At 42.7% G+C, this 18349-nt stretch overlaps 1 protein-coding gene across 1 annotated transcript in view; it reads right to left on the bottom strand.

Annotated features, from left to right (window-relative positions):
- Window positions 1-328: 328 nt before the first annotated feature.
- RTF1 (RTF1 homolog, Paf1/RNA polymerase II complex component) overlaps window positions 329-18349 on the bottom strand; it is a gene marked incomplete at its 5' end in the record, with an annotated part of 49498 nt that continues 31477 nt past the window's right edge. Inside the window, 14 exons of the mRNA XM_079913994.1 lie at window positions 329-2926; window positions 3171-3282; window positions 4015-4110; window positions 4584-4661; window positions 5120-5177; window positions 5333-5454; window positions 5983-6060; window positions 6644-6751; window positions 6859-6946; window positions 8111-8193; window positions 9720-9897; window positions 10390-10525; window positions 16035-16146; window positions 16824-16938. Of these exons, the coding sequence (XP_079770120.1) occupies window positions 2820-2926; window positions 3171-3282; window positions 4015-4110; window positions 4584-4661; window positions 5120-5177; window positions 5333-5454; window positions 5983-6060; window positions 6644-6751; window positions 6859-6946; window positions 8111-8193; window positions 9720-9897; window positions 10390-10525; window positions 16035-16146; window positions 16824-16938 (1471 nt within the window). The 3' untranslated portion in view covers window positions 329-2819. The remainder of the gene's footprint in view (window positions 2927-3170; window positions 3283-4014; window positions 4111-4583; window positions 4662-5119; window positions 5178-5332; window positions 5455-5982; window positions 6061-6643; window positions 6752-6858; window positions 6947-8110; window positions 8194-9719; window positions 9898-10389; window positions 10526-16034; window positions 16147-16823; window positions 16939-18349) is intronic.

The raw sequence follows: 18349 nt of genomic DNA, 5'->3' as shown, positions 1-18349 counted from the left end.
GGTTGCCTTGGCTCTAGACAACTACTGTCTCAGAGAGGCTTCTGGGGAACCAGGTGGCTGAAGACGACAACAGCCACTTTCACTTCGGAGGTGCAGGGCTAAGGGTAGGGGAAGGAGAGAAACCAAGTGAAAGAGAGACTCTCTTGGACTTTTAAAGCATGACTTTGAGAGTTGCCACTCAGGATGCAGTCCTTGGACTAAATCTGATTCCCTTGTTAAAACAGGGCATAAAGTTTATTTACAAGTATCTGTACAGTTTGAGTGACAGGTCAGGACTTCACAGAAACAGAAAACAAAAGCATTCTTTTTGAAGGGAAGTTGCAGGCAGTAGACTTTCCCTGCACCTGTCAGAAGCAAGACAAACAGACCTATACATCATGAGCTAGGCATATGGACATTGGCCTTTTTGCTTCTCGGAAGGAAGTGACAAATGTAGAAAGCCGCCTTAGGTGCCGCACCCTTCAATACTGAAACCACATGGTGGGGTCGGGGTGGAGCAGTGGGCTGCTGCTGTGATTCCCCAGCACAAGAAGCCTGAACCACCTAGAAGCCCAGCTGGTGGGATAAAGCCAATGCCTGGACCAGATCTCAGTTCAGAGGTCCTGCCTCAGCTGAGACTGCAGACAAGCCCTCGGTCTTGACTCCAATCACCAAGTAGGCTACTCAGGTGACAAGTTAACATTCTGTCTTCTTTGGTTGGCTTTGCTCCCTGCTGTGTTTTGGTGTCTCAGAACGCAAGTTTCATTAGCTGCATGTGGGGAGGTAGGGGCAAAATGGCTACAGTGTGATGTAGTTTTAATAAAAATTTTATTACACAGCCATAATGTAACCGACACTTCTCCAAATCCAAATGATACTAAATACAGATCTACATGGTGGATCAGAATGACTCCAGCAAATTATATGGATTCTATAATTTCATGTCTTTAAAACCAGAAAAAAAAAAAAAGTCCAAGTTTGTCACTATAGAAGAGGTCCCAGCAGCTTCCAGGACTCTGCTGGAGTCCAGGCAATGTTTAACAGTCTGTGATTCCACATTTACACAATAGTCTATAAAGAGTTTCGGTCAATGGACTATTCAAGTATATATGATTTTAATGAGTCCATCACCATTCCTTTGCCCAACCAAACTGTGTCACAGCCACCACATAGCTGTGTTACAGTCATATTTATCAATTTTACAGACACAATTCTTTTTAAAAACCATCGATTGCTGCTTTTTTCTTTTTTTTAAATAAAAAAAGTATAAACTAAGTTAAAGCAACACTGAGGCTCTACTAAACCCGGAAGAGTTACCAAGTTCATTTTTATGTTTAAAAACAACTTAACTCCATGATTTCCCATCATCCCACTTTCTTATAGAAAGTAGGGTGAAGAAATACAAAGCAGGGCTTTGAGATGCCTCTCCCTCTTGTGGGAATCAGAAGCTCTCAGCTGTTCCTTTATCTTAGTTCTTGTTTTATATAGTCAGCTGTACTTTGTTCTGAAAAGATCTGTTAAATGCCACTTTTATTTACACTTGGAGCTTTACACCTGAGAATGATTATCAAGCAGTCAGCTTATCTCTTTGCAAACATTTCATAAAGACATACATACTTCTTTGCTGGCTTCACCCTAGCTGCACAACAATATATATGCTTACCATATATATATGTATACACACACACAAAACTGCACATGCTTGTAACATTTGCAACCTAAATCTTTGTGTTCGTTCTCTCCACATTCATGTTGAATACTTTCTCTTAAAAAACAGAACAAAATATTATTCTTGCTGAAATGGCAAAACAGAATCACTAAGAAGAGACAAGTACATAGGGTGGAGAACAGACACACTCTACACTCAGCCAGGAAGCTGTGGGCTATACACATGGGCTGAGCAAGACACCTGCACTGCCCTCCCTGGTACCTGGCTGTGGGCTTCCCTCCCACCTGCCAGGACACAGCCGACAGGGCAGGGGCCAAACTGGGGAGATTTCTCCAAGGTGGGGGAGGTGATGGGGAAGAGGAGGTGGGGGAGGGGAAGTTACACAGCTACAGCAGTCAGGCCTGTTTAGTAAGAAGAATCACATTTAATGAGTTTCTTTCTTGCAGTTTCAGATGCTCAAGTACAGCTGAAAAAAATCTGAAACAGCTATAGACCCATGACAGACTGATACAAAGAGTACTGCATTTTTAAAAAATGATAAAAAAATCCACACACTTACAGACACATACACACATACACACTCTCTCTCAAATAGACCCCCCTCCCTCCCCACAAATGTACACTTTTTGGAAACTAAACTGGTTTTGAAAATCCTTCTTCCACAGAGATGGGAAGAAGAGAAAGATGAGGAGAGAAGAAGGAGGACTGCAGGTGCCCAGTCCCCACTCCCTCCAGAGGGTCAGGTGCCAAATGTTCAATGGTTGGGTCCAAGGCAGTCCATAGAGGAGGCTGCCCAGTGCTGCTGCTATCACCGCCAGGGGCTCCAGCAAGAATCCCAGCTCCACGGTAACACTGAATGCGTGCAGAGTGGCCAATGAATTGTGCTGGTTTTTTTTTTAAAAAAAAAAAAGGCAAACACAAATCTAAAGACATGGATAAAGCCCAAGAGAGCCCAGGTTCACACTGGGTGGGGCCTGGGGGGTTGGTGGGAGATGTTGCAGACAAGGGAAGTCTATACAGCAAATGGTTTATATTACAGATGACTGGCAGTTTAGAGTCTCTTCCCAGTTCTACTGCTGCTCCAGCCCAGTGAGGGCAAATCAAAGGAAAAGAGGAAAGGTGGGGCACCGTGATGGGGCATGCAGGGTCAGAAGCAGCAGGCTGGGTGCGCTCAAATAAGCCCTCGTCGTTTTTTGTAGTCTTCCAAGTTCAGAGATCTCCTTGGAGCTCCATCCTTGGCTGGCGGAGCCTTGGAGGTGATGGCCAAAGCCTTTGACTCTATGGGAAAGAAGAGGCAAATCGGCATCTGAGGTCCTTTGGTCTTGTGCTTCACTCCTTCAGGTAGCCTTCCTTACTGTCCCTGTTCCCTCTCAAAACAGACCTGCAGCCTGTCTTACTCTGGTCTCCATAAATACTGGTAAGCAGACACCCCCATTTCTTCCCTAAAATCAGGCCTCCTTGCTGGCTCAGAGCCATGGAGCCACGTGGTCCTTGCTCATCACCAATCTGCACCTTCACCTACCTGAGCTGGGAACTTGTAAATCAATCTTCACGTCGAAATCATGTACTTTGAACAAGTCTTCTGAGAGGTCACTGGCTGACTTAGAATTCAAATCTTTATCCTTTCCCTGACCCTGCAATGTGAAGAGAAAAAGTAATTACAAAGTATAAATGCAAGTGGACTTCAAGAAGCAGTGACCACTAACAGTAAAGGCTCCTGCTCGAGTTCATTAGATCTTCCTACTAAGGCCCTTTTCTGATTCCTTCTCTCAGAGGGAGGACAGGAGAGGCCATAAAGAAGTTTCTTTTCTGAGCCTAAAAGAGGAGAGGGAAGGGAAGGCTCATGTCTGTGGTGTGAGGGAGAAAGGGTGGGCTTAAGACAACAAGCCATCTCTGACCCAAGGTTTTAGGAATTCCTGGAACAGTTTGGGCTCCTCAGGAAAAGGCAGAAAATGGCTTCTAAACGGGCAGTTTCTCTTGGTTTAATATTTTAGTTTTCAAAGAACTTTCACTTTTACAACTGCCTCATCCTTACACGTCAACTACCCCTTCTAATTGTCCTATGAGTTAAATAAGCAGGGTATATAATATTACCCCCACTTTACATATGAGAAAATGTGGATTAGAGGGCTAGAGGTCAGTTGCCTAAAGCCGTAGTCAAGGACTTCATTAAGTAGTGGTGTTGGGTTTAGAATTTAGGTCATCTGACCAGAATTCAGTAGTTGTTTATTACATTTGTAAATAATGAGGACGGAGAAAGGACTGCAAGTGGGACGCCACGTTCCTCCAGGTGGGGACAATCAAACCCGACCCAGGAAGTGCCTCTGGTGTCCGGACCAGCGGCCGAGCTCCAGTAGTATACTTGCCTTGCTCATTTCCTTTGGAGCATCTGGTAACACTCCAGAACCGTATTTTGCGTTCAGCTGGGCCAATATGGCAGCTTGAACAGCCGGGTCTCTGGACTGAGAGACAATGCAAGTTATTTTAGAGATTGTTCAACACTCACACAGTCCTACCACCAGCTTCTGTCCCACCTACCACCACTAACATCACAGGCACCACAGTGGGCCCATCAGCAGATCAGTGGGGTTTTCCTCCACACTGCAAAAAGGGGCAATTAAAAGCTTTGAAGCCCAGCCCAGACGGGCCCTAGCTAGGCGCTTCAGCCTACACATTCCTCACCTCTGCTGCACTGGTAAACCTGCCCTGGCATAGGCGGTTAGTCCATAGGTTTCTACAAATCCATGCCAGGTTTTCACTACCTGTATGTCCTAGAGTAAGATAAAAAAAGGAAGTATCCAGACCCAAGAGTTTGAGGCAAGCAAATCCCACTAAGACAATATTATTTTTAACTTCTTTATTAATCTCCTAATGGAATTCATTTTATGTCCCAGAATCTAGGTCCTGACTAAAAACGTCCTCTCTAGGCACTCACATTAGACACGATGGTAGGTTTACACTGTCGCCTGGTAAAAGGATCCATCTGTTGGTTTTTCATGTTGTGACTTTCAGCCTGAAACAGAGAGCATGTATTACAGAACTGTATCTCCTGCCCCCCCGCCTCTCATTCATCGTAAGCTTACATATAAATAACAGTCTGCAAGGTCCTAAAAAAAGTCAAAGGCTGTCTATCGTCCTTTTCCCTTTAAGAACACCAGAGAAGATTATGGGGGCAACAACCAAAAGAAAAAGACTGGAAACTGATAAAAATGAATACGCATGGAGTAGAATCTAAAGATGGGGAGGGATAAGACAGGGTAGAAGACTGCTGCTTTTTATTATAAATTAATAACTTATGTGCTTGTATGTGTGCCTACAGAGAAACTATGTGTGTGTTAAGTGTACACGTTACTTCAATAATTGAAAGATAAACTCAAGCAAGATACAGAAAAGATTACATATTGTTTTATTACATATTGTTTTATTAATTAAAATTATTTTCAGTGAGCCAGATAAAGTTGTCTTACTCACCACAAGGGCCTTCTCAGACTCCACAATGTTCCACTCCCGGTTCCGCTGGTTGATGTAACTGTGGGGTGAGTAAGAGGCATGAGTCAGTGGGCTGTGAAAGGAGGGAGGGGACCACTGAGTCCTCACCCCAGAGATACGTGGAGCCACTGGGGCACAGTGCGTACAAGGCCACAGGCTCGCCTGATAATTGTGGACCAAGGATCTGTAACACACCTGATCGCAGATATGTTCTTGGTCCGCTGGCGGTCCAGGGCCTCTGCTCGTTCCTCCAGCTCGTTCAGCTGGTCTTGGATTTGTTTGGCCTTGTCCTGATCCCCCAGGTCCTCAGCCATGGCCTGCACATAGAGAGACATGTGAGATTCTGGCTATGACTGGCTCTATATTAAGTGTCCCATTACTTCCAGCACAGGCAAGATACCTCACATGATGAACAAATGACAGGAGGTGTGAAAGAGTACTGAAAACAAACACCGTAGAACCCAGGCCCCACATGGCTAACTCAGCCTAACAAGGCTCACCCCACCCTGATGTGAAGAACGGAAAACCACCCACCGCAGCTGGGCTTGGCAATATCATTCGTCTGTTCAGACCCAGTGCTGATAGTACCCTGGGGTCTATCTTATTACACACGAAACTAAAGTGACTAGAAAGTGAGGAAAATGGAACAAGCAAGATCAGTTTCAATTTATAGAAAGGAAAACAGCCAAAGGATGCTGCCCAGGTGCCAGGAAAGCACTGTTGCTTACCTTTGAGCCCAGCATTTTCTCCCAATCCTGCCACTACTAACTTGAAAGACGGTGAACAAGTTTGATTTCCACATCTCCTTACAGGACAGGGAGAGAGGTTCAAGCACAAGTCCTCACCTTTTCCTTTAGGAGCTGCGTTTTCTTCATAGCATAGTTGGGTGGAGCCTTCCTGAATCTTTCTTTCTCTTTTACAATCTGTACCAGAGAGGAGATACCAGCAGTGAGGTATTTCTAAATTAGTTCTGTAGGCAAGATAGGTGAGCCCATTTTGGAGGTAAGCAGCTAGTTAAACGGGGGCTGCTCTTCCTATAGCAATGCCATGCCCCACAGAGAGAGCGAGTTCATTCCAAGGGATGCTATGCTGCTTCCGGGGTCACGGAGATTCTTCTGGGATAGTGGGAAGAAACATGCACCAATAAACAGCAGCAGCCCAAGGACCTTGTACTGTCAGGCTAGCCACTGTCCAAGCGAACAAAGATCAAGGAATTTTACCAAAATGTTTTGGAAAAAGAAAACTCTTAAAGGACCAAGCCTAGAAGAAGAATACAGATTCCTGAACCCTGAATACACTTCCTTAGTCTATGACTTCAAGTGAGAATGTATGGACAAAATCTTGATGAACTATAAATAATAAGGTAGCGATATTAGTATTCCCTCTTTCTCACGCAACAGTAGCAGAGCCAAAAATGTCAAGATACAGGAAAGAAAAGAAAGGCATGATCTTCTCTAACACTGGTTCTTGATGAGCCTCCGGACTCTGGGGTACCAGGTTTCTTACCTCTTCAATGTCCTGGTCATTGAATTTATAATTAAGAGCTTCTTTAATAGATAATTCCTTCTTATTGATTTCATCTAGAGTGGGCAACTGCATGCCAGCAGAGAACATCTGGACCAAAACATGATAAAAGGTTATTTATGATAAAGGGTTTTGGAAAGAGGCTCTCTCAGTGTTTTCATCAACAACTGCTAGGGAGGTGCTGTCTGTCCACTTACCGCTTCTTTCCACTTCATGAATTCGCTTTCAGTAAACTCCTGGTTTGAGACAAACTCTAGGCGGAACACTCGCTGGTCACTGCCGTGCCTACACAAAAAAGAGCAGCTTCAGGAATGGGTATGTTGACTGCAGCGCCAGAAGAGCAACCCCACCAGACTGTACACCACCTGTCTCTGTGGGTTTCCATCATAGCTACCCTTTAGAATCATCTAGGAATATTTACAAAACTTCTAGTGCCAAAGCACCACTCTAGATCAACTGAATCAGAATCTCTGGGAGTAGGAACCAGGCACGGAAATTGTACACACAAAAAGCCCCTCCCAGGTTGTTCTAACGGGCAGCAGGGACTAAAAATCAAAGTGAGCCCCGGAAACAAGTGGATTTGGCCAGTGCTTCAAAAGTCCATTTACAATAAAATCCATCACAGTCAACTGGCATCAAGAATATGAAATATTACATAGATATCTGAATGACAAGGAAGCTCTATCCCTAGAAAGAACACTGCTGTTCTACTGACTCCTGTGCTGGCCACGTGAGTCAGTGTCATCCTCCCAGAGATAGTCACTTTCAGCACGTCATGGCTGCTGCCCACACCAACTGGCTCTTTTCAAACAGTCCAGGAGAAATGACGGGAATGGGAGAAGGGAACAGAGAGACCAGAGAGGCCAAGTAAGGCCATGGCAGAGCCTTGTCTATGACCCACTATTTGCAGTCACCTGGCAAGCTATTTCTATTGCTTCCCATATAGGGCCTTTAGAATTTTCAGGCTCCAAGAGGATAGGGATTTGTGTGTGTATTTTGTTCTCGCTTCTATCCTGATGCATAGAACTGTGGCATGTAGCCAGCATTCAGTCAATATCATGCTACTGAAGCAGAAACCAAGTCCAAAAAGGTAACCTGGCTTGTGAAAGATCAAGTTAGTTAGTGATGGAGCCAGGACCAGAAGCAAGCCTCCTGACCATGCTCACCGAGGAATGCCTGCAGGATTCTGGGAGGAGGGGGTCTCGCAATCTGACATTTTCCTTCTATGTGTCCCACTGCTCCATATCCCTGACTTCCCCTATGAGAGAGATATATCCTACTTTCCCTATAGGCAAAGGCAGAATACAAGTTTCCCTCCAAGTCCCCTGCGGGGATAACACAAACAGTATTACTGTAACAAGAAACATCACACTGGGAGTGAGTAACAGCCGCAACAGGCAGTGCCTGTTTGCACGGGAGCAGAAGCTGCCACGGAAGCACCTCTCCTACCGTAGCTGTAGCCCTTTGTTTGTTCTGGTGCCACCAAGCTGGTAAACTTTGGCGGTTTCCACTACACCCGTGATTTCAGCAACCTAAGTGAGGACAGAGACACCAATCACAACAGACTCTTTCAGAGCTCTCCACCCCACCCTCTGGCTCCATCTGCATGAGTGCAGATGAGTGACCCCGCACTGAGAGAAGCCCACAGCTGCCAGGTGTTCTGGGCATCTTTCTCGGGCTTAGAACTCAGACGGCCAGGCACCTGTGCCCAGAGTTAAGCAAGCGCCAGGTGAGGAGGCAGTTAGCCTGGTGGGGTGTTGGAAGCTTCCCCTCCAACTTAATTCTACCTTACTAAGGGGTGCACCTGGATTTCAGAGGTCAGTTTTATCAATCAAGTGTGAAGACCGTGAGGTCTGTTTCTGTTGCCAAGGTTTCTGAGACATGACATGGCCCCTGGTCCTCACAGAAGGAGGCAAAACACGTTAAAACCAAACAACCCAGAACAAAACAAACAAACAAAAAATCAAACAGCTATGTTCTAGTCATCTAGACCACAGAAGCAGAGCTGGAACTCACAAGATAATCTCTATTAGGTTGGAGGGTTTTTTTTAAAAAATTAATTAATTTATTTTTGGCTGCATCAGGTCTTTGTTGCTGTGTGTGGTCTTTTCCTAGTTGCAGCAAGTGGGGTCTACTCTTCGTTGAGGTGCGAGGGCTTCTCATGGCGATGGCTTCTCTTTGTGTGGAGCACAGGCTTCAGTAGTTGTGGTGGTGCACAGGCTTAGTTGCTCCACAGCATGTGGGATCTTCCCGGACTAGGGCTCAAACCCGTGTCCCCTCCATTGGCAGGCAGATTCTTTTTTTAAAAAAAAAAAATTAATTTTTGGCTGCATTGGGTCTTCGTTGCTGCGCATGGGCTCTTCTCTAGTTGCGGAGAGCAGGGGCTACTCTTCATTGTGGTGTGCAGGCTTCTCACTGCGGTGGCTTCTCTTGTAGTGGAGCACAGGCTCTAGGTGCACGGGCTCAGTAGTTGTGGCTCACAGGCTCAGTAGTTGTGGCTTGCAGGCTCTAGAGTGCAAGCTCAGTAGTTGCGGCGCACGGGCTTAGTTGCTCCATGGCATACGGAATCTTCCCGGACCAGGGCTCGAACCCGCGTCCCCCATGCTGGCAGGCGGATTCTTAACCACTGTGCCACCAGAGAAGTCCCTGTTCGTCATTTTTCAAACCTCAATATAACTCCTTGTTCCAGAAGTCACTTAGTATGTAACATGGAAATTTTTCATTTATTTATTTTTCAAATGAACAAATCTTCCAGATTACATAACTCTTGAAAAATACTTCGTTAAGTGTCTGCCTTCTCACATCTACATGAAAGGAGGATAGAGAAAATTGTTCTAAATCTAAACCCTTGGGCTCCAAGTACTCCTCCTGGCAGCAGGTCACAAGAGATCTCTGGTTGGCTCAGACTGTCACTGCTCTAAGGGCATCTCAATTGGAGTCTATTTTCCCGTCAAATGGGAAAAGTGACAGATTTGTTCAGTAGTTCCTACTCCTAGCTAAGAATCATTATATTTAAAACATAAAACATGGACAATTGTCCAAGGAAAGAAATACTAACCCGGTAAACTGGTTTGCTGTTGTGGTTTCCAATGCCAATCCGTACAAAACATCCTGTGACAGTTTTAGCAAAGAAGGGCATGTGACACCAACGTTCCAGCTTATGCCGTGATAATCGAACCCGATTCAGTTCCTCTGGTAAGGAGACCGGTTGTGATTTTGGAGGGATCTCTTCTTTCCTGTGAGGAACAAAGGACACTGGGAAAAATGTGCATCATAAAAACAGATCAAGGTAAATAAATAATACCAACTTCTTAAAACTTAACTGAAGTATGTGTGATTTCATACAGTAGGAGAAATAAATGAAGCAACAGGAAAGTGGGACTAGAATCCTATTCCTAACCAGTAGTGTGAACTGTCTCAAATGAGGCTGCCATCCCAGATAACCTATCAGACTAGGAAAACTAATGGAAGCTCCTGGCCAATCTGAGGGTGACATGAAGGCAGCTCCTACCCGCCTGGCCATGATAAAATGTGCAGGGGTACAGGCTAAGAGCCAACAGCAGAAGTATATGTTTAGGCTGGTGTGCTGGGGAACCCAGCTCGGCAATTCAGGGTACGGAACCAAACCAAAGTTCGTCACCCGAACAGGGGAAATTTGGAAACTACACTAAGCCTTTCCCCAAAGAACCACCTATCCTGACTACTAGACCAAAATGTACACAGCTTACTCCTCTTCTTCATCAGATGACGATGTTCGGGATGAGCGGTCTGACTTTTCACTGGACTTGTCATCTTCCTCCTCCTCCTCATCGTCAGAGTACACCTCACTGGTTTTTAATGGCTGTTTCTTGGCGAGGAGCTCAGCTTAAAAAAAGAGGAAATGTTTACCTAGATTCTCTCAATAAGAAGCTGAAACATCTTTCATCCCTGAAAAAGAACTGGAACATGGAAAAGGACTCAATAGACAGCTCCATCCTCTCTGGCCTGGTTTGTGATTACTTGTGTTAACAGGTACGTTAACCAGAAAGTTTAAGTCACACCGAATGTCAAGCCGCGGTAGACAAAAAAAAAAAGGGCTGGAAGACTGTCACTAAGTGGGCAAAAAGGGTCACCAACTCTACTGACAGCTGTCTTTTATATCTCTCAAGGCACTTGAAGATTGGCAGGAAAATTGGGGATAAACTTAAGATGTCTTCAGAGAGTCTTTCAGGAAAAACTTACTTTGAGTTTACAGTACTATTTGTAATAGCAGGAGACTGAAAACAACCCAAATGTCCACAAAGGGGAGTGGCTGAATCACCTCTAGCACATCCACCCAATGAACTACGCTGCAGCTGTAAAAAAAGGAAAGAGCCGAGCCTTACACTGCATCCTGAGTCAGAAAATGTTTTAAATGAACACATAAATATTTTTAGGATAGGCATTATATGGTCACTGTATCAACTACTCAACTTTGCTACTGTAGACAGAAAGTAGTCACAATTATGAAAAAATGGGCATCATTGTATTCCACTAAAATTATTTACAAAAACAGGTAATCTACTAACCATTGCTTAACATAAAAACTAAGGAGTTATCTTTAGAATATATGGTTAAGTGAAAAAAGCAAGGCAGAGAGAAGTGTGTATAATGCACTAACATTAATCTAAGATGGAGGGTGAATCTGTGTCCTTTTGTTTAAAAAATAAAAAGGAAGGATATAAAAAAATTTTTTAAGTGGTCATCTACTATGGGAGGGAGGCAAGGGGTGAAAGAGAAGGCTATAGATGCTAAATTTCTCTGAATATACCTTGCTTAGTAGATTTGACTTTGGAACCTTGCATCGTGTATAATCATAGAACAGAACAATAAGTCATCTCTACAGATCACAAGCAAAATAAAACAAAGTACTAATTTGATGGCACAACCACACAAAAAACAACTATAACAAGTGTTTTGTGTTGGTTTTTTTTTTTGACTGTGGGGCTTGTAAGATCTCATTCCCCTGGTCAGGGATTGAACCCAGGCCACGGCAGTTAAAGCGCTGAATCCTAACCACTAGACAACCAGGGAACTCCCAACAAGTGACTTTAAAACATAGTCATTCAAAAGACAGACATACAGACCAATGAAATAGAGAGCCCAGAAATAAACCCTTGCATATATGGTCAGAAGATTCCCAACAAGGGTGTCAAGGCCAATCAATAGGGAAATGACAGTCATTTCAAAAACTTGTGCTGGGGTGGGAGGATTTCCCTTGTGGCACAGTGGTTAAGAATCTGCCTGCCAATGCAGGGGACATGGGTTCAATCCCTGGTCCGGGAAGATCCCACATACCGTGGAGCAACTAAGCCCGTGCGCCGCAACTACTGAGCCTGTGCTCTAGAGCCTGTGAGCCACAACTACTGAGCCTGCGTGCCACAACTACTAAAGCCCACGCACCTAGAGTCCGTGCTCCGCAACAAGAGAAGCCACCGCGATGAGAAGTCCACGCACTGCAATGAAGAGTAGCCCCCGCTCGCCACAACTAGATAAAGCCCGCACACAGCAACAAAGACCCAGTGCAGCCAAAAATAAATAAATTTATAAAAAACAAAAGAAAAACAAAAAACAAACTTGTGCTGTGGTACTTCCCTGGTGGTCCAGTGCTATGACTCCGTGCTCCCAATGGGGGGGCCCCGGGTTTGATCCCTGGTCAGGGAACTATACCCCACATGCCTCAACTAAGAAGCCTGCATGCCGCAACTAAAGATCTCTCATGCTACAACGAAGATACTGCACATGGCAACGAAGATCCTGTGTGCCGCAACTAAGACCCAATGCAGCCAAATAAATAAATAAATATTAAAAAAGAAAACAAAACAAAAAAACCAAAAACAAACTTGTGCTGGGAAAACTGGATATCCCACATGCCAAAAAAAAAAAAACAAAAGTGGACTCTAACCTTACACTGTATACAAAAATTAACTCAAATGGATCAAAGATCATTTTTTTTCTTTTCTTTTGGTTGCGCCAGGTCTTAGTTGTGGCACATGGGATCTTCGTTGCCACATGCAGGATCTTCGTTGCGGCATACGGGATCTAGTTCCCTGACCAGGGATCAAATCCGGGTTCCCAACACTGGCAGCGTGGAGTCTTAACTACTGAACCACCAGGGAAGTCCCTGGATCAAAGACCTAAATGTAAGAGCTAAAACTATCAAACTCTTCAAAGGAAACAGGGGAAAGCTTTATGACACTGGATTTAGCAATGATTTATTGGATGTGACACCAAAAGTACAGGCAACAAAAGAAAAAAAAGTGAAGGCAAACAGTACTTCACCAAAATTAACTTATGCATCAAATGACACTATTAAAGAGTGAACGGACAACCTATGGGAGAATGGGAGAAAATATCTGTAAATCGTGTCTCTGATAAAGAATTAATATTCAAAATAATTTTAAAAGTCTTACAACTCAACAAGAACCAAAGAACTTGATTAAAACATGGGCAAAGGACTTGACTAGACATTTCATCAAAGAAGATATCCAAATGGCCAATAAGCATACAAAAAGATACTCAACATCACCAGTCATTAGGAAAACGCAAATCAAAACCACAACAAGATACCACTTCATGCTCACTGAAATGGTTATAATCATAAAGACAATGACAAGTGTTAGTGAGGATGTGGAAAGAGTGGAACCCTCATAAGTTGCTGCTGGGAATGCAAAATGGTTAAGCCTCTTGGAAAACAGCCTGGCAGTTTCTCAAAAGGTCAAACACAGGGCTTCCCTGGTGGCGCAGTGGTTGAGAGTCCGCCTGCCGATGCAGGGGACACGGGTTCGTGACCCGGTCCTGGAAGATCCCACATGCCGCGGAGCGGCTAGGCTTGTGAGCCATGGCCGCTGAGCCTGCGCGTCCGGAGCCTGTGCTCCGCAACGGGAGAGGCCACAACAGTGAGAGGCCCGCGTACCGCAAAAAAAAAAAAAAGTCAAACACAGAGTTACCATATGCTTTAACAATTCCACTATAAATGCTCAGAGCAGCATTATTCATAATAGTCAAAAAGTGGAAACAACCCAGTGTCCCTCAAAAGGTGAACGGATAAATGTGTATATCCATACAATGGAATATTATTCAGACATAAAAGAAGCATTGTTACGTGCTACAACATGGATGAACCTAGAAAGCATGCTACGTGAAAGAAGCCAGACACAAGAGATCATATATTGTATGAGTCCATTTATATGAAATGCCCAGAATAGGCAAGTCTATAGTGACAGAAAGTAGACCAGTGGTTGCCTAGGGCTGGGAGATAACAGGTCCGTAGAGGGGGGTGACAGTTAAGGGATATAGGGTTTCTTTCTGGGGTAATGAAACATCTTAAAACTCATTGAGTTTTACCACACAGCTGTGAATATACTACAAGCCATTGCCTTGTATACTTTAAATGAGTAAACAGTATGGTACCTTAATTATACCTTAAGAAAGTTGCTATAAATCAAAACAAAACAAAAAAACTTGGTATCCTGGTTTTGAAATGGACATACCAGTATGAGGCTCAAAATAAATTCTTAAAAAAAAAAAAATCCTAGCTGTGGACACTGAAAAGACTTAGAAATAATAACCAACCCAGTTGCACTCCTGCGTCTAGACTATGGTGTCTAAATACAATTTCTCATGAGAAAAAAAAACCCACCCAAAACCAAAAAAAACCCAGGGCTCCTTAGAGAAATGTCTGATTCCAAATCCAGAAAGCAAGAAAGCTATTAAAGACTACTGGGGTTTCACATCAAAAGGACTCAGGCTACAAAAAAAAAAAAAAAAAAGAAAAAGAAAAAAAGGACACAGGCTACAACTGCTTGAAGATAAGACAATTTGAGTCTCAACAATAATAATAATAATTGCAATGGAGTAAAAACATAAAGTATGGGGTCTTCCCTGGTGGCGCAGTGGTTAAGAATCCGCCTGCCAATGCAGGGGACACGGGTTCAAGCCCTGGTCTGGGAAGATCCCACATGCTGAGGAGCAACTAAGCCCGTGCACCACAACTACTGAGCCTGCAAGCCACAACTACTGAGCCCGTGCACCTAGAGCCCATGCTCCGCAACAGGAGAAGCCACCGCAAGCCCGTGCACTGCAACGAAGAGTAGCTCCTGCTCACAACTAGAGAAAGCCCGCATGCAGCAAAGAAGACCCAATGCAGCCAATAAATAAATAAATAAATTTATAAAAATAAATAAATTTATATTAAAAAAACCCATAAAGTATGTTAAAATCCATGAGTTCACAGGGATATTCAAAATAAACAAATTTCACTGGTTATCTTTGGAGTTTGCCAAGGAACTATCTCATTCTTTTGAAAACTAGTAAATAAAAGGGGGAAAAAAAGGCAAGAATTTACTCTGCCTTTCCTATACAAAATGTCCCTGGTGGTAACTGAATAGCTGATGAGAAGTTTCTCTTTCCAGAAGCATACCAGATAATAAATGAAGAAAGAATGATACATTAGAATATCACCATTTTGTGGCTTAAAGACTTAAATATAAGACATGACACCATAAAACTCCTAGAAGAGAACACAGGCAAAACATTCTCTGACATAAATCGTACCAATGTTTTCTTAGGTCAGTATCCCAAAGCAATAGAAATAAAAGTAGGGACTTCCCTCGTGGTCCAGTGGTTAAAAATCCACCTTCCAATGCAGGGTATGTGGGTTTGATCCCTGGTCAGGGAACTAAGATCCCACATGCCACCAGGCAACTAAGTCCGCATGCTGCAACTACTGAGCCTACATGCCACAGCTAGAGAGCCTGTGTGTTGCAACTACAGAGCCCACGCGCCACAACCAGAGAGAAGCCCACACGCCACAATGAAAGATCCTGCATGCCACAACTAAGACCTGATGCAGCCAAAAATAAATAAACAAATAAATAATTTTTTAAAAGGGAAGAAATAAAAGCAAAAATAAACACATGGGACCTAATCAGACTTATAAGCTTTTGCACAGCCAAGGAAACCATAAATAAAATAAAAAGACAACCTACAGACTGGGAGAAAATATTTGTTACTATTTTTTAGGTATAGTAATGGCACTGTAGTTACATTTAAAATAGGAGTCCTTATCTTTTAGAGACACATATTGAAATATTTATGGTTGAAATATGATGATGCTGGGATTTACTTCAAAATAACCCAAAGGAGGAGAGCAGTGTATATTTAATAAGATTGGCTATGAGTTGACTGCTGAAGTTGGAGGATGGGTTCATGGCGTTTCATTACACTATTCTCTGTATGTGTTTGGAACTGCCTATACTAGAGAGCTAAAAAGGGGGAAAAATAAAAATTGGCATCAGGAAGTTAAATCATATGATCAAAGACACAAAGTAGCCATCACATTTTCCCCACCTACCTGTTCTGTTCTTCCGTTTTTCTCGCTCTGCTTTTAGCTCCTCCATGGCTTGAGATTTCTTATCTAGTTTCTCATCCCGTTTGGAACGTCGTTCCTTGTTATGGGATGTTACCTGGGAAGGGAAAAATATGTAGGATGGCTCTTTTTACCAACAGCTGATGATAATATTCTCTATACCTAAAAATCATTTAGTTCTCCAATGTGAATCTATATTGGTTGCAGAAATTGAAATTTGCTTAAGAGGAGAGAGCATCCTCTTGTGGACAAAGAGGATAGAGCAGTAAAGTCAGTCCTTGTCTTACCTGCCTAATAAACAGAAAGCCTAAGAAGTATAAGATAAACACTTTCTGGAAGGACTCCCTAGATCACAGCTAATATATGTTAATACTGTCAACAAAGCTTTTTGTGATAAATGCAGAGATGACTAATTTTCCCAGCTACATTTATTACCAAGTCCAGGATGACATACACCTGAGTAAACATCATAACCGATTCAGCTACCCAGGACAGGAAGTTTACAAACTTTCCCTTAAGGAGTGCTCACACACCAATGAGCTGCTTTTTACAGGCAGACTTGAGTAGAATTCCCATGGAGTTAAACAGCACAGCTAATGGTGAAATGATATGTCCAGAGATTAATGAAACCTATAAGATGAAGATAGTACATAAATAGTCTTGCACTAACTGACCTAGGCTGATTAATATAAACCCATCTTTTATATAAACACACATACACACTCAAAATAGAGGTTTTATTCTTTGGATAACAAGGACTATTGAATCTCCTACCTGAGATTCTTGAATCTGTGTCAGTTTCTTCTTTTCCTGCTCCTCTTCTTGCTTCTTCTTTTTTTCTTTCTTTTCTTTCTTTTTGGCTGTTTTCAGTTTTTTCCTGATTTCAAATCTGTTTAAAATATATTTATTTGGTTTTTAAGTGGCAATGAAATATTTGTAGACTGATTTCTATTAGATAGGAGAAAGGAATTAAGTGCGGGGAAGGAGTTAATAAATGTTTTGGTTTCCTGTAAGAAACTCCAATGTATCTTATAAGTACATTAGAAATATTGAATATAAATACACCAGAAGTACTTGAAAGCATTAAGGTGGAATAGACTTAAAATGAGAGAATACTGAGGATACTGTTGTATCCTGTTGGTAATGCACTGCTCTTCCTCAACTTCACATAATGGAAGAAAATAGTTGATTCTTGGATCAACTCCAATGGTGTCCCATTAGAAACATAATGAAGCCACAGAGAGCCACTCTCCCGTTGCGGAGCACAGGCTCCAGATGCGCAGGCTCAGTGGCTATGGCTCACGGGCCTAGCCGCTCCGCGACATGTGGGATCTTCCCGGACCGGGGCACGAACCCGTGTCCCCTGCATTGGCAGGCGGACTCTCAACCACTGTGCCACCTGGGAAGCCCCACTGTCACATTTTTAAGGTGGTCAAGACACAGGCTGTATTTTAAAAACACCACTCTCCATCTTTCTTCATTAGGAAAAATGCCTCCCTCAGCTCCACCCCAGCAAACATGTGAATAAATATGCTATTCTCTTAAACAAATGCAATCTAGGCTCTCTCCCTGTAACAAAAAGCAGGCTTTTATGAAACAAAACTATTTTTTTGTGTGTGAATTTAAGGAACTTTGTGGAAGGAATAAAATAAATATTAAACTCTTTTCATAACATTCTAAAATAAACCCAATTATGAAATTTTTTACTTAGTTCTTAATAGGGTCAATATACAAAAATTAACTGTATTTCTATATAATTGCAATGAATAATCCAAAAACAAAACAAAGAAAACAATTCCATTTACAGTAGCATCCAAAAGAATACAATATTTAGTAATAAATTTAACAAAACAAGTGCTAGTCTTTCACACCCAAAACTAAAGGACTGTTGAAAGAAATTAAATAATACCTAAGTAAGTAGAAAGATATCACATTCATGGATTAAAAGACTTAATATTAGATGGCAATACTTCCAAATTTGATAAACAGATTCAACACAATTCCTATAAAAATCCCAGCTGCTTCTTTTGCTGTTGCAGAAATTGATAAGCTGATACTAAAATTCCTATGGGAATGCAGAGGGCCCCATATAGCCAAAACAATTTTGAAGAAGAACAAAGGTGGAGGACTTAACACTTCCCAAGTTAAAAATTGACTACATAGCTACAGTAATCAAAACAGTATGGTACTGGCATAACCATAAACATAATGATCAATGGAACAGAATACAGTCAACAAATAAATCCATATATCCATGAACAACTGATTTTCAACAATGGTGCCAAGACTGGGGAAAGAAC

This window comes from Stenella coeruleoalba (genome assembly GCF_951394435.1).
Source record: "Stenella coeruleoalba genome assembly, chromosome: 2".
NCBI lineage: Eukaryota > Metazoa > Chordata > Mammalia > Artiodactyla > Delphinidae > Stenella > Stenella coeruleoalba.
Note: the sequence above shows the minus strand (reverse complement) of the source record. Positions and strands in the feature narration are given on the sequence as shown.